The 27,463-nt window shown below is 44.4% G+C and overlaps 1 protein-coding gene across 2 annotated transcripts; it reads left to right on the top strand.

Moving 5' to 3' along the window:
• Positions 1 to 206: 206 nt before the first annotated feature.
• Positions 207 to 23,611, top strand: LOC122116314 (carboxylesterase 1D-like). Of its 2 annotated transcripts, XM_042689973.1 has the most exons (14): positions 207 to 338; positions 3,694 to 3,898; positions 6,522 to 6,666; positions 8,806 to 8,939; positions 9,989 to 10,142; positions 10,780 to 10,887; positions 11,600 to 11,704; positions 13,299 to 13,337; positions 15,161 to 15,301; positions 17,536 to 17,613; positions 19,365 to 19,512; positions 21,537 to 21,668; positions 22,869 to 22,941; positions 23,246 to 23,611. In XM_042689973.1, the coding sequence occupies exons 1-14, from the start codon at positions 284 to 286 to the stop codon at positions 23,427 to 23,429; spliced, it is 1,701 nt and encodes a 566-aa protein (XP_042545907.1). In that variant the 5' UTR covers positions 207 to 283; the 3' UTR covers positions 23,430 to 23,611. The 2 variants fall into 2 exon arrangements, with proteins under 2 accessions (XP_042545907.1, XP_042545908.1); XM_042689974.1 differs by lacking the exons at positions 207 to 338; positions 3,694 to 3,898; positions 6,522 to 6,666 and adding an exon at positions 7,573 to 7,654.
• Positions 23,612 to 27,463: the final 3,852 nt, after the last annotated feature.

Below are 27,463 nucleotides of genomic sequence, written 5' to 3'. Positions count from 1 at the left end.
TGTGAGACCAGTTTGTGGTCATCTGTAATTTGAGATTTGGGTTCAGATAAAAGAGAGTAAACTCTGGGTAGGCATGGCTTGTAGCTCCTAGCTCTGAAGGACTCTCAAGAAGCTCTTTGGAAGAGAGATGGCTTAAAAAAATAACTTCAGATTATGCAATTAGGCTTGGTGGGCGGGATTTGTGGGTGTGTGCGTGGGCAAGACTCCAGCTCTGAGGCCACTGGATCAGTGCCTTCCTTTGGAGCAGCAGAGAGCTAACTGGTTTTAGTGCTGTGATCCTTCCATGATGTGGCTCTGTGCTCTGGTCCTGGCTTCTCTTACTGCTTGTGCAGCTTGGGGTGAGTTCCTCTGGAGTTTAAATATTGGGGGTGCAAATGTGGAGATTCTGGTCATGAGCAAAGGTGGATAGTGATGTGGACTGAGTGAGGCCATATAGAACTAGTTTGCAGCCTTGTTCTCTTTCTGGATCAGGATATGCACTGAGAGCAGTTGAACCCAGGCAGGCCCAGCGAAAGCGCAGAGCAGGATGAATGCCAGCAGACCCTAAGCTGCAGCTATCTGGTGTTGCTCAAGGAACTAAAATAACCTCATGTCTCAATAAGAGGAATTAAGAAAACTCATTGTATTCTAGACAGATCTGGTTACAGAGGATTCACAGAAAAAGAAAAGCATTCACTTAAGAGCCAGAGTTAGAGTGGCAGGGGTCTGAATACCAGCTCAGCATTTCCCAGCTGATGTGCTAGGCCAAGGTACCTGTTTTTCCTTGTCTGGGCTACTCTATCGCTAATATAGGCATGAGAGTAATTCTTTCCTTCCTGGGCTGCAGAGAGGCTGAAATGAAATGTTGTATCTATAGTATTTAAGATGGTAATTGGTATAGAGGAGGAGGTAAGGAGAAAGGGTAAATATGGCACTCGGTTTAAAATGTAGTTTATTAATAGAAAGTCCGAACAAAGCTGTTGGTCACTGCAAATAGGGTTTGTTATTCAGTTCCCAAGAGGAGGAGGCAAAGCTTGACTAGGGTGGGGCCCAACACAAGCACCAGAGCAGTCAGGAGGCTGAGGCAGAGAGGAGCTGAAGAAAGAGCCTTTGCTGTGTTAAGCCTGGAAGGCAGCAAAGAGGAGGTAAGATGAGCTGGCACAGGGCTGGTCAGGTAAAGTTACTGCAGGGCTTCGAGACATAATAGCAGTCTCTGGTTGTCTGTTACCTGGCTCCAGGTAATTAAGGCAGGTGGACTATGGCCTAGGTTGTAAAAGCCTGGTAAATGGTGTGAGATCTGGATTGGTTGGGTCCTGGGAGTGATGATTCCCCCAAATCAGTAAACTATTTCAGGTAAAAGTATCAAATCACTTAGAATCTATGGTTATTACAGAGGTTCAGTGGGGGACCTCCACATACACCTGTGGCAAATTATAGCAGAAGTAATCGAGACTCACGGGGAAATGTGCTTGCTTAGGGTTGCCTGGGAAATTGTGCCTTGGTTTTCCTCTGCCTCCTGAGTCCAGAGAAGCCAGTATCAGCTCTCTGCCAGTCTAGGCCTCATTTGGATTTATTTTCTCTCTGGTCACATGACACTGGGGGGAGGCCTGGCAGAGTGTGAGGGAGCCCCAAATTTTGAGCAGAACACTGATCTATTGCTGATTACCCCAGCAATGCCACCCCATTTCTAGCTTTAGGAAGTTCATGTTGGCAGCTTCCAAATCCTTAGTTTGTTCATATGTTTAGCAGGAGATTCCACCATTAATGGGAAGGAACTGGGATGCACAATACATGCCTGATATGTAAACATTCCATTTTATATATCTGGTCACTTCTTCATTCCTATTTATGCCTCCCACGGTGCCCAAACACTTTCCCACCACTTCTACCCACTTAATGTGGGTGGAAGGTCATCACTGAGCTAATTCAGGATGCACTTAGCAAGTTCACCTCTCATTGTTAATCACTCTTGCCACGCACCCCCTTCCCTTCCCCCTGGGTTCATGGTGCTGTGCTCGTCTTCCGACACCAGTCTGGTGGGTGTTTTTAGCCTCATTGGTGCCATTTCTTGGTTTTAGTTTCAGCTCTTTCTCTCCCCTCATACTTACTCCTATAGGGAAGTCACCCACATGCATGGTGTGTACCCTCATCCTAAGTGGGTGATTCCCTGCCCCCTCACAGCCTCCTCCAGTCACTCAGGTCCTGTGGCATCTGCCTACCTGCATAGCTCACTGTCTTCCCAACCATCCCTGTCTTCCCCAGAGCTACATCACTCATACTTTTCAGTCTTCTTCCTCTTCCACTGCCACCACACCTGGCCAAGGATCAAGTCATCTTTCAAAATTCCTAATATGCTTCTCCTTATTTTGTCATCATGTAAAAAGGTTCAGTGTTCAAGAAATCAATCTAGAAATTCACACAAAAAAGAAAAGCAACCTGTAAAGCCACTATGATGAATAAATATGCTGCCCAGGGTTTATGTCTCAGTGCTGTGGTCACAATTAGCAAGGCTACAGGGAAAGCAGCCCTAGACTTGCTCTGAATATGAGGCAGCATTATAGTTTTGTAACCTGGCATTCTGTAAAGAGTTTCTAGTGTTGTTGGCTATTCTTGATACACATGTGCTCCCCAAATTATCTTGAGGTCAAGTCTGCTATACTCATAATCTTGAAGAAGAACACTGGTAAGACAAAAATGTCCCACATTATATATCTGCTTGCCTAAGTTTCCCAGAAAGTTAATTTTAATGTTAGTTGTAGGACTTAGTAACAACCACAAAAGCAACTTAAATACCCATAGTTTGGAGCTATGGATACTATGAGACATAGTTTAATTGACTGTTGTCCTGTTAGACCCTATCAGGGATTTTCTTTTTTTTTTCCTAGCCACGTGCTTTGAGAGAGACGCTGACATATTGTCTATATCCAAAGGGGAGCATTGGAAAGGTGACAGAGTAGGAAGCATGCTCTATGAGGGATACTGTGACAGCTTGATGATGTTGACGCTAGACAAGAGAGGGGCCCAGGGGTAGCCATGACCAAGTGTGTAAAAGCCTTGCGTTCGAGGCCTCCCTGCTCTGCACCTGCTCACCCAGGATTAACCTCTACTCCCCACGGTCTCCACCTGATGGGATACAGAGCCCACTTGACCTTCCCAGCCAGGTCTTGTGCTTTCCTGACTGAACCTTTGAGGTTCTTTTTTCTCTGCTACATCCTCTCTCCCATCCATCTTCCCTTGTTCTTCCCTTCCCCTGCTGCTAGTCCCAGCTTCTCCACGGACACAGCTCTCAGAAGGTCAGCCCCACATCCGATTCCTGTTACACCTTCCTGGTTCCTTTCCCAGGACACAAGCTCTTTCTTCCCAGCCTGAGGTTAGGTGGGAATTGTGGCTCTGGTTCCTACCAGTTCAGCCCTCCTGAGAACAGGGGCCACTTCCTTCCTGCTCTCACTGAGCATGCAGCTTAGCACCAGTTCCAGAAGCTTCTCAAGGGGAAACTAAGATACTTCATCCTAGAATCTCTTTTTATTCAGTTATTCCTGACCTGATGTTTCTCTTCTAATTCCATTTAGTTCTTCCACCAGCCTTCTGTTAAGAAGGATGGTTTTCCTCATACCAAACTTGGTTCATTCAACTGTGGCCTAGATGACTGAAGTAACTTACTAAAAGTCAAGTCTACCTCTTGCTTGTAAATCGACCTAATTTTCTCTCCACCAGGGCACCCATCCTTGCCGCCTGTGGTGAACACCTTGCAAGGCAAAGTCCTAGGGAAGTACGTCAGCTTACAGGGGTTTGCGCAGCCTGTGGCCGTCTTCCTGGGAGTCCCATTTGCCAAGCCCCCTCTTGGATCCTTGAGGTTTGCTCCACCACAGCCTGCAGAGCCATGGAGCTTCGTGAAGAACACCACCTCCTATCCTCCTATGTAAGTTCACACAGTGACCCTGTGCAGCTCAGTGGGGATGTTTGTCTCAGAGTGATGCAGGAAGGAGTCAAGACAATCCCAACTGGGTGCATTTTGTTCTGGAATCCTCAAGAGCATTGCAGAACTTTGAAATTCCCAGAGCTCTCACAGCTTTCCCAGATCCTCTACTGAGCACACATCTTTTGAATACACTGTGGCCCATAAATGTTCTGGGTTCTAAAAAGGCATTAGAGAAGACAAAAGTTCCAGAACTTGTATTATAGTACAGAGAAAGAGAGGGAAGGGAGGGAAGGGAGGGAAGGGAAGGAAGGAGGGAGGAGGAGAGAGAGGAGAGATAAATGTTAGTGAATATTGAAAAAAAACTAATAAAGCAATTTCCAAGTATAGTAGGTGATGACAAGTGCTTTGGAAATACACAGTGGTTCAAGTAAGGGAGATGAAAAATAAGATATTGTCTATTCTCATTTTGAACCTTGGAATGGCAAGTGACTGGGGTGGGAAAGGGAAAGAGGAGAGAAGAGGCTTGTGTAAGAAGTATTATGGGGGGGGGTTGAATTAGCAAGACCTCTATCTCAAGTGTGCCTAGCTACCAAGTTAATGTTCAGCAATGGTTAATATACCCTTATCACCCTGACCAACTGGGTGAAAAGACCATATGTTCCAGAGGCTTCACAGCCACTACAGATTCCCTCATCTAACATCCCCCTACATCTAACATCATTCCCCTCCTCAATCTGGTGCTTCTGAGGAAGTCCAGGATCTTTCTTCTGGCTTTCTTCTCTTTCTTTTCCTTAGAAGATGGTATTTGCCATTTTTATAACATGATTGCCAATGTAATATAATATTGCAGGAAAGTTAGGGAAATGCAGAGAAACAAAGATAAGAAATGTGTGACTATGAGCAATTCAAACTATCCAGAGAAAGTTGCTTTTGATGAACATTTGCAGCATTTTTTTGCCAGTCTTTAATATGCTGTATATTTTCCTCTATGAAAAAAGATCATAAATACAGAGAGCTTAGATAGGGCTGCCCGGCTCATTTATGACATTGACATCATTCTGTGATTAAATATAACAGCCTAAGATCCCATAGCTATATTAAAATGGGTATTAAACTGTAATTTACTTACCCAATCTCTTATTTGGGGCACTAATATTAATTTGTATGTGTGCTCTTGGCATTGCAAATAATACTGTGGTAAACATATAGTTAATCCATTCAGGAACAGTATAGGAAGATTCTATGAAGTGAGTCCTTTGAGTAGCAGAGTGTATAGATCTTGTCATATTATTTTCATAAATGTTTAACAATAAACAAATTCACCACTCCACAACTTACTTTTTGTCTGTTGCATAAATAATGACAATACAATAGAATAATTATAACAACAATAAATGTGATTTTGGCCTTCACTGTATATTTAAGTAATGATGAAGTTGAACTCTTTTTCCTTTTTTGAGATTTGAATTACTCCTTTTATGACTATTATACCCTGTGGCTTAATGATCTAGGAAAATTTCCCCAGGATGAAATCTGGGCATCACCTTTGCCAGATCCACTTCTACTATTCGACAGCTGTGTCTCCCTGAGCTCTGATGCCTGCCTTTGGGTTCACTGAGACCTGTGGAATGTTGCTTATACTGTACTTAGAAAAAAGACACTACAGGGGCTGGTTTTTCCTGGCTATGCAATGTGAAGGTTCTACAACCACCCAGTGCCTCAGATACTTTCTATAAAATAGGAATATTAACTAAAACCATGCCTGAGTCTGATCTGAAGCTTTATTATTATATAAGGAAAATTTAAATCACTGCCTGGCACACTGGGAGAACTCAGTAAAGAATACAAATTCTGTGTGTGTGTGCGTGCACACCTGCGTGCACAGGAGCTTGAACTTAGAGCATTCTCCCTGAGCTTTTCACTCAAGGCTAGTGCTCCAAGAATACAAATTCTAATTGATGTTGGAACTTTGATACTTCTTGTCAGGACAACCAGATGATACAATCTTAGAAGGCAAGAGCTTCAAGGACCTTAGAAAAAGTACTTGATCTATTCAGACTCTGCTGGTTGTGGCTGTGAGCAGGAAAGAATTCACCTAAAGTCAGTCAGGGGCAGAGAAGACATGAAAAGCTGTTCTGCTGAGGTTGCACACAGATACAGAAGGCTAGCTTAACTGTCTGTCTTTAGAGGGAGTTCCCTGGTGGATGGAGTCGCCCAAGGGGTAGCACATGTGTATCTCTAGGTGTGCCTGGCTCACCTATAGCTTATTATATGAAAGACAAAAGAAGGCAGGGCCTCGTCCCATAAGTACAAGGATGTCATCTTCGGGACAAGTCAGCATTTTGGATAATCCTCTACTTGATCAAAGGCATCCAAAGGCTCTTGGAAGGAGGAAAAATGGCAAATCCTTCTGAGTCTGCATGGTCTATGAGGGTCAAAAAAGTCCAGCATTCCCACCAGGACCCCCAGGGACCCTTGTACCCATCCCAAGGTCTCAAGACTCCTGGCGGCAGCTCCATGGACAGACTCAAGTGTCCCCAGTGCAAGTCTGGCCCCTGGGGACTCTTCCAGCTTCCACCAGGTGGCACCTCAAGCGTCTCAAGTGCTCTTTCTTCCCTCTCAGGTGCTCCCAGGATGCAGTGGGGGGACACGTACTCTCAGAACTCTTCACCAACAGGAAGGAGAGCATTCCTCTCACGTTTTCTGAGGACTGTCTCTACCTAAATATTTATACTCCTGCTGACTTGACGAAGAACAGCAGGCTGCCGGTGAGCATGGCAACCACTGGGCAACACTGGCTACTGCCAGCATCTGGGGTCCCAAATGCAGGCTGGAAGGGGATGGAGACAGCCGGAGGTGGGAGCAATCCTGGGCAGGAGTGAGTCAGAGGCTCAGAGCTCCCAGACCACATCCCTTCCCACCCATGCAGCACACATCAGGAACTCACAGCATGAGTTTTCCACGATTTCTCACACTAAGAGGAGGACAAGAATGCTTAGCGATACTGAAATTAGATCTTAGTTTTAAGATTATGAACCCAATATCCAGAGCAGCTAAAGCATAACTTCCACTAACAAGACATTCTTTACATAAAGAGAAACTGAGGCTCAGACGGGAGTCACATAGTAGGTTTCTGATGTGCAAGCCTGTGTTCTTTGGTATGGACCACAGACCCATCACTGTTCTCTGCAATTCTCAATGCTGCACGAATAGAAGTAGTGCAAGTCAGGCCCTATCTGAGAAGCACTTTCCCTGCCTTTGGTCAATAATCTACAGTAGGTTTTGTAGCTCCCTTCTCCCCCTAACTGCCTTTGGCGCTGGCTGATGGCACAGTGACTCAGCGTTGTGATATAAATGTAATGCCAGAGGTCAGGCAGACTGCCAGTTGCAGGCCACATGGTAGTGTTCACCACAGGGTGATTGATGCTGGATCACTTTGGCAGGGAGCCCAGGTGTGGGCCAGGAGATTGTGAACCGGGGTTGGAAGCTGATCTTAAAGTACTTTGTGGTGCAAAGGGCATCATGGGGTTTTACTCATTTTGTCCCTTACTAATTAGTTCCTGTCTTGGTATTCAGAGCCCCTCAAACATAGTGAGATGTGGGGTCAGGAAGAGGAGGAGCCTGAGCCATCATCTGAGTCCTGCTTTGCCCACTGTGCTTTAGGGACATGTGGTAAATTTCATCAGCAGGTCAGGGGCCACCAGCCCTTGGGTTCCTCCCTCAGTGGAGATGTCCTTGACTCAGCCCTCCCTGGAGGTGGCAGGATCACAGGAGGGAAGAGAAATGGCAGTTTTGGGGTGGGAGGTGACAGATACTCCCAGTATGTACACAGCTTCTAGAAGTATGGAGTCTGGGTTTAAATTGTGGTCTATCATTAACTTGACAAGAGACTTGGACAACTTCCTAACTTCTTGGCCTGTTCCTTGAAATTGGTTTTTAGCACAGTCCTGGCTGAGCACACAAACAGCAGGTATGATGATGCACTAGTGAGAGCCACAGGATGAAGCTCCTGAGCTCTCAGCTGCTCACTGTGCAGGGGCCATGGCTAGACAGCTTGGGGTATGGATGTTGGCTCCAAATGGCTTGGGTCATGTCCTGTTATGGGATCTTGGGCAGACAAAGTTCTTTAGTTTCCTGTCTGTCATATGGAAAAATATTAGAACCTATTTCATGGATATATGACATCTAGTGCTTTAGTAACATTTTTGGTTCATAGTTCAAATTAAAATTCTCTTTTTATTAACAATTATTATGGTTATCACTTATTTCTTATCTGCTGTAAGAGCTGTTTAAGTTGAGAACCATGAATTATAAATTGTTGGGCTTCTGTCACCATGAAGTCCTCTCATGGCTCCTGGCAGTAAAGGCTCTCAGATAGCATTAGCTCAATGAATGAAGGTGTCCTGGAGGAGAGCCTGGGAGCTGGGGGAAGACATGGGTGTGCAAAGGAGGCAGAGGAGAGGCACATTAGGAAGTGGCGCCCTAAGGCACCGCTGGGTCTTGAAATAATCACTCACTTACTTAGAGGTTTTGAATTCACCACTGAGAACGAACTGAGGTGAAGCAGAATTGTACAGATCAGACTGTGTTTATTTATCTGGATGATGATCCAGATGTGAGCTGGTGGGAGTGTTGGATAGAACAAGAGATCCTTGACCTTATGTGTTCATGTGACAACCATCTCCGCTTGAGGAGCTTTGGGAGGACATGGCACTGAGGAAGGGGGAAGAGCAGGGGTTGTTGAATGGATGACAAGCTGGATCTGGCTCGGAGAGCTGGGGAGAAGAAAACATGCCTTGTGTTTGTTGTGTTGTCCATGTGATTGAGCCACAGCCCAATGCGGGAGACCAGTCTAGACAGCCTCTGCCTCCCTAAATCTGCCTGCTATGACCTCTGTACTGTCACAGGTGATGGTGTGGATCCATGGAGGAGGCCTGGTGGTGGGCGGAGCATCAACCTATGATGGACTGGCCCTCTCTGCCCATGAGAACGTGGTGGTGGTGACCATTCAGTACCGCCTGAGCATCTGGGGATTCTTCAGGTAGGTGTTGGACTCTTCTCTCTGCAATTTAGTCCCCACATTGGGCTTTATTTTTTTTTCTGATATTGTAAACAAAATGAGTATGATTGGGTAATAATAGGGAAAGCAAATTTGTTTAGGTTCAGAGTTGGGGAAAATGTAAGTGGTTTCATCAGATTGCTCTCTGGTGAAAGGCCCTTATGCGTGAAATAACGTGGTGTAGAATGAAAGGGAATCTACACATTGAGGTGCATCACACAATGTGGGTAGGAAGTCAGAGTGAGGGACAGACTTCTTCATTTTGTTTTCTTTTAAAAGTAACCACCTTGCTCTTCTTCAGGAACTAACCTGGTTCACATAAAACTCTACTAGTGTCTTCTACATAGAGCACCAATCCTCTTCACTGGCTGCACATGCAAAAGGCTTAGTGCTTAGTGCCGCCATGTTGGAGACCAGGACGCCAGCATGGAGCCCTTCATGGCCAACCAATCTTGTCCATCCCAGTCCATGCCAAGGCACCACTTTTCCTGCAGCTCACAGCAGCACTCACATTAATGTCCCATCACCCTGGCTCTCTGTCGCTGCTGCTTCCCTTCTGATTTACCTTCTCGGGTATTCACGAGATCCATGTGCACATGATATTCAGGGATTTCCCTGTCATGAGATCTGGGCCCCATTCCTGCTCTTTCTTCATCTGACTGTTGTTTTCCGGGAGCTGAGATATCTGTCTGTGTTTGGGCTCTGCAGTATGTGCAGCTTGCAGTTAGCCATTTTGCCTCTTTTTCTCCCAGATGTGTTCTAGCTTTCCTTAGACTGCTGTTCATGCATAGTGATCTCAGTATACAGCTGCTGGAAGAAAGAGCAGAGCCCTACACAGGTCAAGGATGCTGGAATGAGAGGCAGTGGAGAGACCTCTATGCCCAGCCTTACCCTGGAAGGCTCACTGAGAGCTGCAGCCCTCCTGTGATTCCAGGATTCCAGAATTCTGCTGTGACTAGGTCCTGCCCTACCTTTCATCCTGCAAGTCCTGTCCTGACAGCTGTATCGTACCCTACCTCATTCTCTTCCAGCACAGGGGATGAGCACAGCCGTGGGAACTGGGGTCACTTGGACCAGGTGGCTGCACTGCACTGGGTCCAGGACAACATCGCCAACTTTGGAGGGAACCCAGGCTCTGTGACCATCTTTGGAGAGTCAGCAGGAGGTGAAAGTGTGTCTGTGCTTGTAAGTGTTCCTCATACCAGATCTTTATAGCTCTGTTGAATCTCATAGAGACTAGCTCATCCATGGATGGGCGGTTTGCTTATAAAAGCTTAATTCAGGGGTAACTCTATTTACTACACAGCCTCTGATGGTATAGAGCCAAAGCCAAACTCTCCTTAACCCCCAGAAATCTCAGGCTTGAGCCTTCATCCTTGGCTCATAAGGATTTCCAGTACTGCCTGTGACAGTCACACTCTTGTCCTTCACTTAGTTGGCTTTGCTAATGTGAACACTAGAACCTCTCCATTATCATTTATCTAAGTACAAATCATCAGTAACTAAAATGCTAGAACTGAGTTTATCAAGCTGTCTTTTCAGTGCTTTGGTTTGTCATGATTACACTTGCCACATTCTTTCCGTTCTGTTCTAGCCAGGGGCACAGGCTTCCTCCCCTGACTTTCCCTTGGGGAGCATAGGCCTGGAGAAGCCCGGGACGCAGGTCAGGACAAAGGAGCAGCTGTGGTGTCATGCTTACAGAACATCAAGGTCTTCTGGGGAATGTCCAGGGCAGAGGAGCAGATAACAGGAGTCTCAAAGAAGAAAGTGGCTGCCCCTTTCCTGTGAACATGAAATATCCTCTTCTCTTCTCCCCTGCCAGGTGCTATCTCCCTTGGCCAAGAACCTCTTCCACAGGGCCATTGCTGAGAGTGGTGTGGCTCTCATGTCTGCACTGGTGAAGACCAAGAACATCAGGTCTATAGCTGAGGTAGGCCTCACCCTGGACAGCTCTGTTTCCTTGTCCTCCATGATCCTGACGTTCTCAAGAAACTTTCCTGTGAGATTCAGCTAGGATGCTCAAGGAGTCCCTGAAGAGAGAGTGGCTGAGCAGAAAGCTCCTTTAGGCTCACATCTAACTCATTCTGCACATTCTGAAGTAATTCTCGTTCTGTATGTTCACATTAACCATGGCAATCAAGCCTCCTGCAATAGCGCACATTTTAGCGTGTGGGACACAGTGGACGTCTAAGCACTACTCCACATGTGTTCAGTCCTAGTAGGATATGTTGGATCATCACCCTCATGTATGAGTGAGGAATCTGGACCACACAGTGTAGACTGCCTGCTTGAGGTCCATTGTTTAAGCAGTGGAGGGGGTTGAGTTTGAGAACAGTTGGAATCTGGGGCTTCATTTGAAATGGCTTCTTTTCAAGCATTCATCCTTGAGAATTTTTCCACATTTTTCACATTTTATCCTTGATGGTGCTTGGCACAGTCAACACAGACCCAGATGTTGCGTGACCTGCTCATGCCAAGATTCCCTTAGACACCTGTTGGGTTGCAGAGCCACACCCCTCCCTAGGATTTCTAGCTATCTCTGCCATCTTGGTGAACTTGGCTCACGAGAGGAACCCTATGTGTATGTTGATGGAAGGCAGAGCATTGCTTTTCACCTCTGTGGTTGCCTGTGATTTCCGCAGAAAGTTGCGATCACGGCTGGGTGCAAAACCACCACAACGGCCACCATGGTTCACTGCCTGCGCCAGAAGACAGAGGAGGAGCTCTTGGAGGTCACGCTGAAACTGGTAAGTGCCTCCTTCTTGGGCTCCACCCTATGTAACTGGGCCCACGCTTCATCCATTTACTGACCACTGGCTCCATTCTAGCTTGCACAGTGTCCACAGCTACATCTCAGGAACTGTGTCTGATTTCTGACCCAATTTGAGATTTGCAGTTTTTGTTCACTTTTGTTCACTTATATCATGATGGAAAATATCTAATAATCCTCCATCTTCATCAAAGGTTAATTTTTTATGTGCTTACCTTCAGATAAATTTAAGAAAGAAAGTTCTGCGCTCCCACATGAAACTATCTCCTTGAATTTACACAGTAATGATACTCAGGGCATGGATTTTCAGATAGATGGCCCAATTTATATTGTTTCATGTAGAAATTATCTGAATGGTAACATAGTTGTATGTTTCTGCAATTTCTGAAACACTGCAATAATTAGAATTATAGAAGAACTATGGGTCTATATACCCATTATCTATCATCGACACATTAACCTAAATCATTTTTCCAAACTCCTGTTCATTCATATCCTTTTATCAATCTAGTATAGATCCCTCCACAACTTCTGCTTATATATTTTTAGCCTTTCCTTCACCCACGAGTCATCTAGAAAACACAAATCTAGGGGCTGGGAAGGTGGCTCAGTGGTAGAGTGCTTGCCTTGCATGCATAAGGCCCTGGGTTTGATTCCTCAGCACCACATAAGTAAAAAGAAAATAGCCGGAAGTGGCGCTGTGGCTCAAGTGGTAGAGTGCTAGCCTTGAGCTGAAGAGCTGAGGGACAACACCCAGGCCCAGAGTTCAGGCCCCACAACTGGTCCCCCCCCCAAAAAAAAAGAAAAAAGAAAACACAAATCTATATTACTTCTCTAGATCTTCCAAAATCCATTATCTCTCCTTCAGCTATGGTAGTTATACCAGCTTATCCAACTCACCCGATTTATACCGTCTCTCCTTAGAAATCAAATCGTGCAAAATTTTCAACAGTAGTTTTTGGGAGAACAGTTGGGCTGACCCTGTCATGCTTTCTCCCTGTCATGGCATCTTCTAAACGCCAGTGTGGACAGGTGGTATAGGCAGATGCAGAGAGTTCATCTGCAGTATCCAGGCTGGGATCCCCAGTGTATTACCATGGCTGAGCAGAGGGATGGTGACACTGGGTTGCAGTATTCTCTCTGTTCAAGGCATGGTGACCTCAGGTCCTGTGTAGTTTCCTGCATTCAGTGATGGGGCAGGAAATGGCCACAGGAGGTCAGAGGGATGACCTCTCCTGCAGAACATTCCTTATTTCTTCTCAAGGCCTCCACAGCTGTGGCCATGATGTTCGCCTCATTCTACCTTTCTCTCAGAGGAAAGCTGAGCTGATGTTGCCAGGGTGACAAGTAAGGAAAAGTTTGAAGAGGAGAACAGGCTAAGACACAGACATCCTTTGCAGAGTTCCGGAGAGCCACTCTGCATCCAAGGACATGCCTCTCATTGGAGCTGCCAATCCTTTGTTCCCCTCCAAACTGTTGCCTGCCCAGAAGAGCCCATGTATCATCTCTTTTCACTGATTCTAGCTCAAAGGTCAGCCTGCTTATATCTGTCTCATTCTCTGTCTTTACAGAACCTGTTTAAGCTTGATTTTGTTGGAGACCCCAGAGAGGTAAGGACCTTAGCTTTCTTGATTATAGGTTTTGATTATTTTTTAATTAATTAATTAATTTTTATTGTGAAAATACCATACAGAGGAGATACAATTACATGGACAAGATAACTAGTACATTTCTTATCAAGCATTGTTGCCTCCTCTTTGTTTCCCCTTCCCATCCCTTCCCATACTCCCCTCCTCGTCCCTCCCAATCTCCCCCCTCTAAAGTTTACAACCAAAGTTGTAAAGTTCGTTTTTCGACATAACGACTTGTACATCCCTTTGTTGCAATGGGTCCACCTGTATCCCTATTTAAACGATTTGTTTTTTCCCTTCCCCTCCACAAATTATACCAACATTAACACTTTTAAGCTCCCACTAATTATAAATAAAGGATTAGTCTTTGTTGGTCTTACTATGTACATTATTGTATGCAATGTGTTTATTTCATATATTTTGTGGAGGGCAAGAGGGGAATAACTTGTTAGTTAACATAGGTAGGAACCCTAAATAGTATTACCAGTCCAGTCAGACATTAGCTCTCTGGTCTCTCTCTCTTTTGCTTCCTGTATTTAAAATGCATCTGCAGAAGGAGACTGCACTAGAACCATCTATGATGAAGCAGAAGCCATTGGCCCAGGGTCAGGGTGCTTCCCTGTGGAGAACAGATCTCTCAGAAGGTCACAGGGAAGATTGTTGGTACAGCAGGGAGATGAGGATTTCAATTCTGGGGCAAGCATCCTCCTAGAATCCATTCAACCCTTTCTCTCCTGCTCTCCTTCCTTGCACCTTCAGTGACTTGCCAGGATCTTGTGCTGTGAACTGTGCAGCATCTTACCATCCTATCCTCTCTGGCTTGCTCCTTGGAGATGCCTGTTTTCCCTTATAGAACTTGTAAGGATGAAATAAGATTCTTTCAGTCATCCCGCAATAGTGTATGAGGCCCTTACTATCTGATAGCAGCTGGGATATGGGAGTGAAACAACCTGATTCCCTGCTCCCTGGAACAGTCTCTCCCAGTTAGGTGGGTGGTTGGACAAGAAGTGCATAGAACAACACAAACAACATGTGTTATGTTTCTTGGAAGTCAGAAATGAGATTTTAATGAGACTGAAAATAAGGATAAAATGGGCTAGTAGATTCTACATGTAATTGTTTGTAAGAAATCTACATTATGTAACAGGTCCTTAAACAGGAGCACACACACACACACACACACACACACACACACACACACACACACACACACACACACACACACAGGTTCTTGAACCTAATGTGGATGTCCCCTGCAGCAATGGCTCAGTGTTTACTAATTCAGCATTTACTGAAATTCCACAGATATAACCACAAGGAAGAGGAAAAAGATGTAGTAGTGATACAGATGATAGATAGATAGGTAGGTAGGTAGGTAGGTAGGTAGATAGCTAGATGGATAGATTGACAGACAGACAGACAGACAGACAGACAGACAGACAGACAGACAGACAGACAGATAGATAGATAGATAGATAGATAGATAGATAGATAGATAGATAGATAGATAGATAGATAGATACAAAGGGACTTCAAAGTGAACCATGTACTCTATGTGCTATGTACTTTACTTTGCATGAATCCTCATGCTCCCCTTGTTTCAGTCATCATCATGTAACACCACCAGCTCTTGCCACAGTGCTGTCCTTGAGAACTCACAGACTTACATTCCACAGGATCCTGAGTTTCTGTGGCCACAAGCACAGGAGGCTGTGTGCTGTCTCTGCCTCCATGCAGAGAGGTGGATGGAGGTGTTGCCTGGGGCAGCATATTCACAGACTCCTCATTCATTTCTTCCCCAGAGCATTCCCTTCTTGCCCACTGTGGTTGATGGAGTGCTGTTGCCCAAGTCACCTGAAGCGATTCTGGCTGAGAAGAGTTTCAACACTGTTCCCTACATTGTGGGAATCAACAAGCAAGAGTTTGGCTGGATCATTCCAATGGTGAGGATGTACAGAACTGTTGACAGACTTCACCCCAGACACATTAGCCACCTCCCTCTAACTCTGCTCCCATCAGCTCATTTTTTTCTCTCTGTCTTCTGTGTCCAAGAGAGCGATCCTCATTGTCAAAAGTAGGTACTTCTTTTCTTTTTCTTTTTATGGCAGGTCCTAGGGCTGGAAATCTGGGGCTAGGCTCTGTCCTTGAACTTCTTTTGCTCAAGGCTATCATGCTACCACTCAAGCGAACAGTGTAACTTTCAGCTTTTTCAGATCAGTTCCTTGATTAGCATCTCATGGATTTTCCTGTCCTTGCTACCTTCAAAAGGTGTCCCCCAGATCTTGGCCTCCTAAGTAGCTAGGATTAAAGGCATGTGCCACCAGCACCAGGCAAAAGTAGATAATCCGATGGGAAGATTCTCTAGGTTGAACAACTATCCCCTAGATGGTGGTACTCTTTCATGAAAGGATTCTCATGCAGACATGAGAATTGTGCAGATGGAAAAGCCTAGGACATCCTGAAGGGGAAGGAGCTGGGATTCAATAGAGTCAGACTGGGGCGCAACAATGTCTACTAAACCTGGACTCACACATCTCTTAGACCCCCACAATGTCTGCACGAGCCCTCAAGTGTCTCCTTGCAAATATTCATGGATAGTTGTTTCTTTTATTTGCCAGTTCTGGAGCTTGAACATAGAACCTGCGTTTTGTCTATGAGCTTTTTTTTCCTCAAGGCTAGTCTACTATTTGAGCCACAGCTCCACTTCTGGCTATTTTTGATGGTTAATTAGAGAGAAGAGTCTCACAGACTTTCCTGCCTGGGCTGGCTTGAATCATGAAATCTTAGCTTCCTGAGTAGCTAGGATTATAGACTTAAGCAACTGGTACCTGGCAGGAGTTGCTTTTACGTGACTCAAAACTGGCTTCTCAAGCCGGGCGTCGGTGGCTCATGCCTGTAATCCTACTTATGCTGAGATCTGAAGATCATGGTTCAAAGCCAGCCCGGGCAGGAAAGTCTGTGAGACTCTTATCTTCAATAAACCACTAGAAAACCTAAAGTGATGCTGTGACTCAAGTGGTATAGCACTCACCTTGAGCTGAAGAGCCCAGGAACAGCACCTAGGACCAGAGTTCAAGCTCCTCGACAAAAACAAAAACAAAAAACCACAAAAACCCACAAAAAACTGGCTTCTCAAAATCATAGAAAGGCTTTCCTATCTTCATAAATAAACAAGTAAAGCAGTAGGGTAGGTTTTATTCAATATTATGATTACAATTAGAAAATTATGTAGTTCGAGAACATATTAACAGCTGGGGAAGATTCAAGGCTAGATGAGCTTTGAGTGGCACACACACACACACATACACACACACACACACACACACACACACACACACACACACACACACGCCCATACATATACCAATCGGAGAAGCAGATTTCTCTCTCTTCATGATCAGATATAGAGGTGTAATTGATGTTCACTCATGTTAGGCCTTTACCTTCTGGAGAACTGGAGAGGAGGCAAGAGTCATCTCCACAAATGTGTACATTTCAAACAGGTTAAAAAAGGTTACCAGAAAAATTTCCCTACAATATTGAGGAAAGAGTTTGGGGTAGAAGAGTGGTTGATAACTACCAGATTTGTAAGTAGCTAGTCTACAAGAGGATTGTGCATCTGCTTGTCCTGGGTTTTGCTCCTTCAAGTATTGAGCTCCTCACATGGGAATTTGAGAGGCTGGAGTCATCCTAGGACACAGCCTAGAGCCTCTGTGACCACTCTGGGGTTGGGTCAGGCCTCTGAGTCAGAAATGTGGACAGGATCAATATATCCTGGGAGCTGTGCAGTTCTCACTTCAGAGGGATTTCAGAGTTCATCAATGAATGCATCCATCATGGTTGATTTTTGGTTCCTTGGTCGCCTGAGTCTGTGGGTTGTACCCTGTGTCTTCTCTCCTTGGGCTCTTAGCTTCTAGACTACGATCAAATATTCCTTTGACGCTGACTGACCATTGTACCCTCTGCAAACACAACATTTTGCGATGCTCTCTTTCCACCCCTACAGTTTGTATATGTCAATCCATTGGTTTCATTGGTTTTGATTAAATTAAGGAAAGATGCATGCCCATGGAGACCCAACAGCAAAATTGCAACTTATTTTATTTTGTTCATTGACTTGCTTGAGTTTTCGGTATCAATTCTTCATGATTCACAAATATAAACCCATTTTTAACAGTTTGTAGGCTATCCACTGGAAGGTGAAATGGACAAGAAGAAGGCCTCATCACTGCTGTGGACATCTTACCCAATGCTGGTAAGATTGAAGGATTCATAGAATTGGTTGAGAAACAATGATGGGAGAGGGTTGCCTCAAGTACAGACTAATTATGGCAGAGAAAGAAAATACTGGCTCCTAAGGGTTCTGTCCTCGTTTCTCTGCTGTTCCTAGCTTATCCGTACAGTAGAATGAATCCATATACATTGCTTGTCAATGGGAAAATGCAGTGACCCAAGGACAAGAGGGAAAAGGTGTATCTGGAAAGCTGGCCATCTGAACAAGAGGTAGGCTCTCTCCCAGAGAGACCATGTTGCCTCAGGATTTCAGCATAAAGCTTCCATAAGGAGCTGAGGGGCGATGAGCACCTGGGCAGCACCAGGGGAGTTACACATTTTGAATGCTTGCCTTACTACACCTGAATGGATCTTATCTGCAGGTCATTGTGTGTCCTGAGTTCTATAAATCTAATTGATATGCATTGGCTAGAAAAAAATCTTAACACTTGCATTTTCTTTTCTTAGTACATTACTATTATACAAAAGATTTTAATTTTATATATTTTTATTGTAAAGATACTGTACAGAGGGGTTACAATTACATGAGTAAGGTAATGAGTACATTTCCTATTGAGCATTCTTACCTCCTCCTTTGTTTTTCCCCTACCATCCCTTCCCTCCCCACCACCCCAACTCCTTCCCCCCACAAAGTTGTAAAGTTTATTTTCAACACAGTGTCTTGTACATTTCATTGTTACAGTGGGTCAACCTGTATCTTTATTTCAGCATTTTGTTATTTCCTTCTCTTCCCCAAATTAGAAAAATGTATATACAAGATGCAGGGCACCAGAATCAAATACAGTGAAAGCAGGAGTTATACCATAGGGGAAGAACATACAAAAGAAACAAAAAAAAATCACATAGTACATTTTTAAAATACATTAAAAACAACAGCAAGAAAGATAAAACCACTTGTGTCCCTATCTTGGGGTTCATTTAGCTTAGAATCATCTTATATGGCCATATCTACTTAGCTTTTGACCTTTTGTGCTTGTCCTAGATATATATTAGTTATTGCAAATAAGGGAAAGCATGGGACTTATGTTTCTTTGGGCCTGACTTACTTCACTTAATGTATTTTCCCAAGGCTTTCCATTTCCTAACAAATGGGGCAGGGTCATTCTTTCTGATGGAGGCATAAAATTCATATATATAAATGAATATATATATGAATATATTATATACCACATTTTCTTGATCTATTCATCTACTGAGGGGCATCTGGGTTGGTTCCATATCTTAGCTAGGGTGAATAATGCTGTGATAAACATAGTTGTGTTGGTAGCTTTAGTATAGCCTTGTTTGTGATCATTTGGGTAAAGCCCAAAGTGGGATTGTTGGGTCTTAAGGGAGCTCTATGTGTAGTCTTTTCTTTTTATTTTGATTGGTCATGGGGCTGGAACTCTGGCCTGAGCGCTGTTCCTCAGCTCTTCAGCTCAAGGTCAGCACTCGACCACTTGAGCGGCAGCACCACTTCCAGCCTTTTCTGCTCATGTGGTGCTGAGGAATCGAACTCAGGGTCTCATGGATAAAAGGCAACACTCTACCACTGAGCCACCTTCCCAGCCGTATGTGTAGTCTTTTGAGGAACCTCCATACTGGTTTCCAAAGTGGCTGAACAAGTTTACATTCCCACCAACAATGCAGTAGGGTTCCCCCAGAAGATTCTTAATTGTCTATAGAAGCTACATTGTTCACTAGGTGTGTGGTCACTATCTTGGTCTCTCTCAGGACCTTTCTGAAGAGCTGATTTCAGCATCCATTGAGAAATATTTTGGAGGAACAGACGACCCTGTCAAAATGAAAGACCTACTACTTGACTTGATAGCAGATGTGATGTTTGGAGTTCCAGGTGTGATGGTATCCCGGAGCCACAGAGGTGAGTCCCGGGGGTTTTATAGGAGAAGGATGAGATCTTCCCAGCTTGGTGTTTGACCACACTCCTCTTGCCATAGACCCATGTGCAAACTGATGAGGGTCAGGACTCAAATGCTGATTTCCTATGGGTGCTCTCCTGTCTTGTTCTGCCACTAAAATCTCTGAGGAAAGGATCCAAATGCAAGTTATCAGTGTGAAGGTGATCCAGAAACACAATTAGAGATGAAGGTCAATCACTGAACATCATCAAACATGTGTCCACTCTGGATGGTTGGAGCTGGGAGATCTGGGAACCATCTCAGGGGTTTCCTGTCTGAGAATCAGGGACCTGGTAGTGATTCACCAACACACATCGGTTAAAGGCTTTCCAAAGGTATGGTTAATACCACAGTGTTTTGATCTTCTGCAGACATGGACAGAATAACTGCTAGTGGTCAAAAAAAATCCTAGGCAAAGAGCTATAGCTGGGAACCAAGTTCTATTAACAAATGACTAAGAGGCAGAGGCTAGACTTAACCTTTTGTTGAAGTTCTGCTTGACCCTGAAGTACCTTGGTTTTTGAGTGGAATTCAGTCACACAAGGATGGCTTCTAAAAATACAATAATAAAGGCAGACCTGGCAATTAAATAATTGATTGCTGATACTCTTGTTAGGATGATATATATGAAAGTCGATGAAGGGACATAAGGAGGTTGGAGAAGAACACAGAAAGTGAACAACTAAGATGCATTGTGTTCATAATGTACATGTTAAAATGAGACATCCTTGTACAAGCAATTAAAAGTAATAATTGAAAGTGACTTTAATGGCTGGACATAATGATGTAAAATCATGATAAAGTAGTGTATTAGATGTAGCATGCAGCTAGGTAGGCTTATGCCTGTAAATTTAGTTACTCAGCAGACTGAGATCTGGATAGGAAGTCCAGGCCAGCTCTGGATAGGAAGTCCATGAGACTCTTATCTCCAATTAACTACCAAAGGAGGGACATGGAGCCTGTGGTTCAAAGTGGCAGAGCACTAGCCTTAAGCACAAAAGCTTAGGAAGAGGGCTCAGGTCCTGAGTTCCAGCCCCAGGAGTTGTGCATACATGCCACGCCTCCCAACCCCCAAAAATCTATACAATTTTTTAGACATGAAAGACCTACATGCTAAAATACAGACGCTTTCTCTGAGTGGTGAGATTATTTGTGTGATTTTTTTTCCCTCTGGGTGTTTCAATTTCCCTACTATGCCCATTGGGGATGAATTGTCTAATGCCTCCCGCAGTCTGTCTTAGAGTGTCTCACTGGGCATCATGATCACTGCAGGTGTTGAGCTTCCTAGGCTGTGAGGACTGTGGTGGACCCATAAGGACAAGGGACGGGTGTCCAATGATCAATCTGCAGGAAAGAGGGCATTTGGGGGCTTGAACTGCAGGGCTCTGGTGGGGAGAGGAAGGCAGAGAAGAGACAAGAAAAGTCAGGAGGAGGCAGATCCACCCTGTTCTTGTCCCTTCTCCTGAGCCTATCGCCTTCACACCTCAAGGCCTGTAGACTGCTTACGCCAAGCAGGAAACAGACTATGTGAACTGACTGAATAAGAACCTTGAATGCGGTGAGGATTTTTGGTTGTTGTACCATCTCTGATTGCGTATATATGTAAATATATTGATTTTCAAACGAGCAGCTTGGAATTGCTTCTCCTCTTAATGGATGAGAAAGCACGAGAAATGTGCCAAACTATGCTGGATAGAAACTACCTGTTAGTTTATAGATATTCCTCAAATAAATAAGCCCTAGTATGTTGTGAAGGAGATACTCTCTGCATTAATTGTATTTGCTTATTTGTCATTTAATAGATTTCCATTTCAAATTCCATCTCATTTCTCTTAGCTCTGTAGCCCAGAGTCTCACTGTACTCTTTTGAAACCACTTCTGTTCCTTGCAAGTGGTAACCAGGGGTGTCCCATGGGGCTGACGATGTTGATTCCAGCCAAGGCTGTGTCTGGTAATGGGAACTGTGCATGAATTCATGTCTTCTCAGATGCGGGAGCCCCTACCTACATGTACGAGTTTCAGTATCGCCCAAGCTGCTCCTCAGACATGAAACCCAAGACGGTGATCGCAGACCATGGGGATGAGCTCTTCTCAGTGTTTGGGGCTCCGTTTTTGAAAGGTAATGGCTCTTTGCTGGCTATGAGCTTGGAGATGGGAGGGCTGGATTCGAAGCATAGTTGGAAGCAAGTTTCTTCCTGTTTCCTGGACTTTGTGTTCTGATTCAATAGGATCAGGCTGAGCTTCTGTGTCTTTTTTAATTAAGATTTTTATTGTGAAAATACTGTACAAAGGGGTTATAGTTACATGAGCAAGGTAATGAGTACATTTCTTATACAGCATTGTTGCTTTGTTTTTCCCCTACCATCCCTTCCCTCCCACCTCCTCAGCTACACCCCCACTCCCACCCTCCCCATTCCCGCCTAAATTGTAAAGTTCGTTTTTCGACTTAGCATCTTATACATCTCATTGTTGTGATGGGTCAATCTGCATCCCTATTTAAACAATTTGTTTTTTCCCTTCCCTCGCCACCATAAGCGAGGATGTGTTTATGTGCCCTAAGCCATGATCACTTTTGCATTTTGACCTGTGAACTCAGTAGACAGGTATTGGGTCACCTTCAGACTTTGTCCAGTGTAGAAGATCACTGCTTGATTTCCCACTCAGAGGAGACAACCAGAATGGGAAGGAGGGAAGGTTCGAATTGTTGCTAACATTGAATTGACTGCCATATTTATTCATCCCTCTGTCCATAGATCTAATATATATCTCATATATTCTTCCACCTCCATTTAATAATATGGTATTTGAAGAAAGCTTTTGCAGATGTCTTTAACAACTTAGCTTTGAGCAGGTGACATGACTTACAACCCTCCTCCTGGCTGTTCATGACTCACCAGGGCCTCTGGGTATCGCTCACCTGGACGGGTCCATATAACCTTTATAATTTTGGTATTTCTCACACTCTGTGAGGCTGCTAGTGTGTGATAGAATCTAAGAAAAGACCCAGGAAGGAATAATGCTGCAAATGAGAGGAAGTAGTGGGCTGTACATAAAAGTCCCAAGAGGCAGGTGGGTGAAGTTACAGGAAGAAAACTCAAGATGGCCTGTGTGTCCAAAACTGAGTTCCAGATGAGCCATTCTCAACCTAAAATGTGCACCAGAGAACCAGAATCATCTCCTGATGCAGGCGTTGACTCAGTCAGTGAAGGGTAATGACCCAGTCTCTATCTTTCTAACCAGCTGCCATGTGATACTGAGGCTGCTGGCCGATGGACCACACCATGAGCAGCAAAATGACTTCTCCTTCTTTCCTCCACAGAGGGTGCCACAGAAGAGGAGATCAACCTGAGCAAGATGGTGATGAAGTTCTGGGCCAACTTTGCTCGGACTGGGTGAGACTGATGGCCAAGATGTGGTTGAGATGGTGGGTGCAGTGTCATGGGAATTCTTGATGGGAAAGGGTGGTTCCTCAAGTTGACATACGCTAACTCCTGACCCGGGGTGCAACCACAGCACACGACCATGATAGCTCTCTAAAACTAAATAGCTTCCCTGGAAGATAGAGATTTCCCTGTTTGTGAAGTTATACAGGCCTCTGAAAATTTCAGAGATAACTCAGGGGACCCCTGAAAATATCAGAAGAATGTTGGGACCATGCAGGAGCTTTGTGGAATATCTTTTTTATTCTATTCTCAGGAACCCCAATGGGAAGGGACTGCCTCATTGGCCAGAGTACGATCAGAAGGAAGGTTACCTGCAGATTGGCGTTCCCACCCAGGCAGCCCAGGGGCTGAAAGACAAGGAAGTGGCTTTCTGGACCCAGCTCAGAGCCCAGGAGGCAGCAAAGAGGCCACCCCATGAAGAACACACTGAGCTGTGAACAGGAGGCCCAGTCAGCATGAGCAGACTGGAACAGCCAACACAGGCACTTTTGACAGAAGATGTTTGTAGGCCAAAGAGGCATCTTACTGTGGAGGCTGTGGTGGTGGTTGGCAGAGGCCATAGGGCTGATATTAGTGTCCATGACTTCAATTTGTTATATAAATGTTCTTTTGGAGACCACATCAGTGTCTGTGTCTTGAGCAGGGAGCATCGTAGGAATGTATCATCAACCATAGGAATATGGCCGTGTAGAGGGAGGCTTGGTGGATGAGCCCTGACACCTAAAAGAAGACAAGCACGTTGCAGAAGTGGGTGAAGCAGTGCTTCATCTTTCCTCTCTAGGTGGAAGACATCATCATATGCATAAAGGGAGTGATATGAATCTCATTAAAGTGATAAAAGCCACACATGGGCTAGTATGAGAGTCTAAAGTCCCTGAGAAGCAGAAAGCATCACAAGCTAGTCTGCAGGGATGGTTGTCAGGAGCCCATGAGAAAGTCAAGGGCAGTTTTGTACCATGAGAAACATGGTCCAGGCATAAAGCTCTGCTGCAGCAGGAAGACCTGCTGAGTCTTTTACCATTGGTGACACCACAACTAACCCCATCTTTCTCAGGGGCTTTGGTGAAGACTTCATGGCGTTGGACAAAAAGAGAAATTGTGAAATCTCTTCTTATGGGAGCTGGCTGAAAAAAATAACCTGGGCAGAAATCAGTAGAGGTCTTTATCTACTGGAGACAGCAAAAGGCGCCGAGAAAGCGCACAAACAAAGCACACACTTCCTGAATGTTTGTTTGAGGCTTACCAGAGTTACATAAACCACTCCTGGATGTCACCTTTGAGACTCAGGAATCAGGTAGCAAATTCCAGAACTCTGTGGGGAGAGAGTGAGAGCATGGGGAGAGGTGTGGGAGGGGCAGGTGCCCTGGCGTGCTAACGTGGAGGGAGGAACAGGACATAGAAAACCCTCCTGAAGCCAGCTGCCACCCATCACAGTGGACAAGCACAAGAGGAAGAGACACCAGAAGAACTTGAATCAGGTGGTGCAGGGTGGCAACAGCAAAACACAGGTCCTATTCCTATTCTATGCCAGGTTAATTCAAGTCTTGCGAGACTCACACACTCAAAGACACACACCACACACACACACACACACACACACACACCAACACACTTGGAAGTGGGGGTGGGGAGATGCCTTCATACTCTATCAGTTAAAAACAATAAAATCCATACTGATTTACATTTAAAATTTCTATTTCCTTCATTTTCTTGTCTCAGACATGTTATAGAAAATATTAATCACTAAATTGTACGATGGGTAGGGATGGGAAGGGGAAACAAAGGAGGAGGCAACAATGCTTGATAATAAATGTACTCATTACCTTGCCCATGTAATTGTAACCCCTCTGTATGGTATTTTCACAATAATAAAAAAAAGCAAGGTAGAAAACATTAATGCAATCCATAGAACTAAGTTCAGGACTAATCCAGGTATTAATTGCAACTGAGAATTTAACTATGAAGAAAATTTACATAAACATGTGGGTATTTTCACCAGACACATTAAAAAAAAGTATGAGAAAGAAGCAGAGATTACTGTTCTGAGAGTCAAAGGTCCCTGCATTTTCCTGACTGTGATCCTGCAGCTAGTGAAAGTCCACCAGCCCAACAGGAGTTATAACTTGAGAGCTAGTTTGGGCTGCGTGGAAAAGCAGCTGCTTTTTATAGCTGAACGAAATAGGATGCCAGTGAATGTGACACTTTCACTTTAATAATGGCAGCTGTGGTGAAGCAAGTGGTCTGGGGTGAGTAGGCCAGAAGCTAGGTAGTGGCAGGGGGTGAGGTGTAATGCTACACCTGTTCTTTCTTATAGGCTGACAGTTGTGACTCCATAGTGTTTTCCAGCTCCCTGACCCTGGAAGGCAAAGTAAAAGGTGCCCGGAATTCTGGGTGCACTGCAAACTAGCAACCAGCTCTGCCCAGGAAAGACTATACCACAGTAACTAAATCAGAGGCTGTTCTAGCTTTCTAGGGGAGGTTTTGCACTTGGCTCTGCTCACAAGCAACTCCTGCTGGTGGTGTGGAGAGCTACATCAAGAAAGGAAGAGAAAGTGGAGAACCACCATTTAACTTTGTCTAGAAAGGCTTAGTCCAAGATGTCCCAGGAAATAACATTTATATACATGTCTACAATATATCCAATCAACCACAAACCCAGCATCTTTTAATGGGAGAACAGGATCCATTAACATGCACAGAATCATTGATAGGTAAAGTTTTACGAAAGCCATTTTGTGTTTTCCAGTCATATTGTAGTTCTTTTGTGTCAAAATCCAAGCCATGGTTCTCAGCCATCAGGCATCCCAACTCCTTGCTTAACTCCTGTGTCCTTGTGTACCATCTGCCAGCTTCTCTCCCCTTGTTTTGAACACTAGATGGAGTGCTGGCATCCTGAAAGCTCCTCATGCTTGCTGGCATGGGAGGTCATCTGAGCACTGGCGGACCATGTATCTACTCCAGTTTTCCTAATTTGGCTTGCCCGTGCCTAGCTTTCCATAAATTCGAAGCTGGAGGCTTACTTTCTCAGGCCCTGAAATGACTTCTACAATTTTCTAGGAGTCTGTTGTTGGCATGTTGTCATCTTTTTGGTACTGGAGGCAAACAAATGCATTGGTTCATCCCAAGTACATTTTTGGTGTATTGCTCAGAAAGAAACTTGTAGAAAACTAAAGCTAGATCCTTATATATCACCCTGCACCAGAATCAACTCCAAATGGATCAAAGACCTCAGAGTCAAAGCAGACACTCTGAAAACATTACAGGATGTAATAGGAGAAACCCTAGTACTCCTTGGCACAGGCCGACATTTTCTTAAAAGAGACCCAAAATCTCAACAAATCAAAGAAAGGTTGGACAAATGGGACTGCATGAAATTGCAGAGCTTCTGCATGGCAAAGGACATAGCTAGCAAGATCAATAGAAAGCCCACGGATTGGGAGAAGATCTTCACTAGCCATACAACGGACAAAGGTCTCACATCATAAAATATCCTTGGAACTCAAAAAATTAAATTAAATCCCCCAACAACAATTGCCCAATAAATAAGTGGTCTAAAGACTTAAAGAGAAACTTCTCTGAAGAGGAAAGAAGGATGGCCAATAGACGCATGAAGAAATGCTCAACCTTCCTAGCTATAAAAGAAATGCAAATCAAAACAACATTGAGATACCACCTCACCCCAGTTAGAATGGCTATAATCAAGAACTCTAATAACAACAGATGCTGGAGGGTGTGGACAGAAGGGAACTTTACTGCATTGTTGGTGGGAAGGTAAACTTGTTCAACCACTTTGAAAAGCAGTATGGAGGTTCCTCAAAAGACTTCACATAGAGCTACCCTATAACCCAGCAATCCCACTTTGGGGCATTTATCCAAATGTTCACAAACAAGACCATACTAAAGCTACCAGCACAACTATGTTTACTGCAGCATTATTTACCATAGCTAAGATATGGAACCAACCCAGATGCCCCTCAGTAGATGAATGGATCAAGAAAATGTGGTATATATACACAATGGAATTCTATACTTCCATCAAAAAGAATGGCATTGCCCCATTTGTTAGGAAATGGAAAGACTTGGAAAAAATTATATTAAGTGAAGTAAGCCAGGCCCAAAGAAACATAGGTCCCATGGTTTCCCTTATTTGCAATAACTAGTATATGTCTGAGACAAGCAGAAAAGGTCAGATAAGTTGATGTTAGGCGAAATGAACCCCAAGATAAGGATTCAAATGTTTTTTCTTTCTTGCAATTGGTTCTAACATATTTATAAGATGATTTCTTTGTTGCTTTGTATGTCCCTCCCCCATGGTATAACCCCTGCTTTCACTGTATTTAATGTTGGTATAATTTGGGGAGGGGAAGGGAAAAACAAATTATTTAAATAGGGATAAAAGTGGACCCATTGCAACAATGAGGTGTACAAGACGTTATGTTGAAAAATGAACTTTACAACTTTGGCGGGGGGG

The sequence above is a fragment of the Dipodomys spectabilis genome, unplaced genomic scaffold (genome assembly GCF_019054845.1).
Source record: "Dipodomys spectabilis isolate Male_0828 unplaced genomic scaffold, ASM1905484v1 ptg000130l, whole genome shotgun sequence".
Taxonomy (NCBI): Eukaryota; Metazoa; Chordata; class Mammalia; order Rodentia; family Heteromyidae; genus Dipodomys; species Dipodomys spectabilis.
Note: the sequence above shows the minus strand (reverse complement) of the source record. Positions and strands in the feature narration are given on the sequence as shown.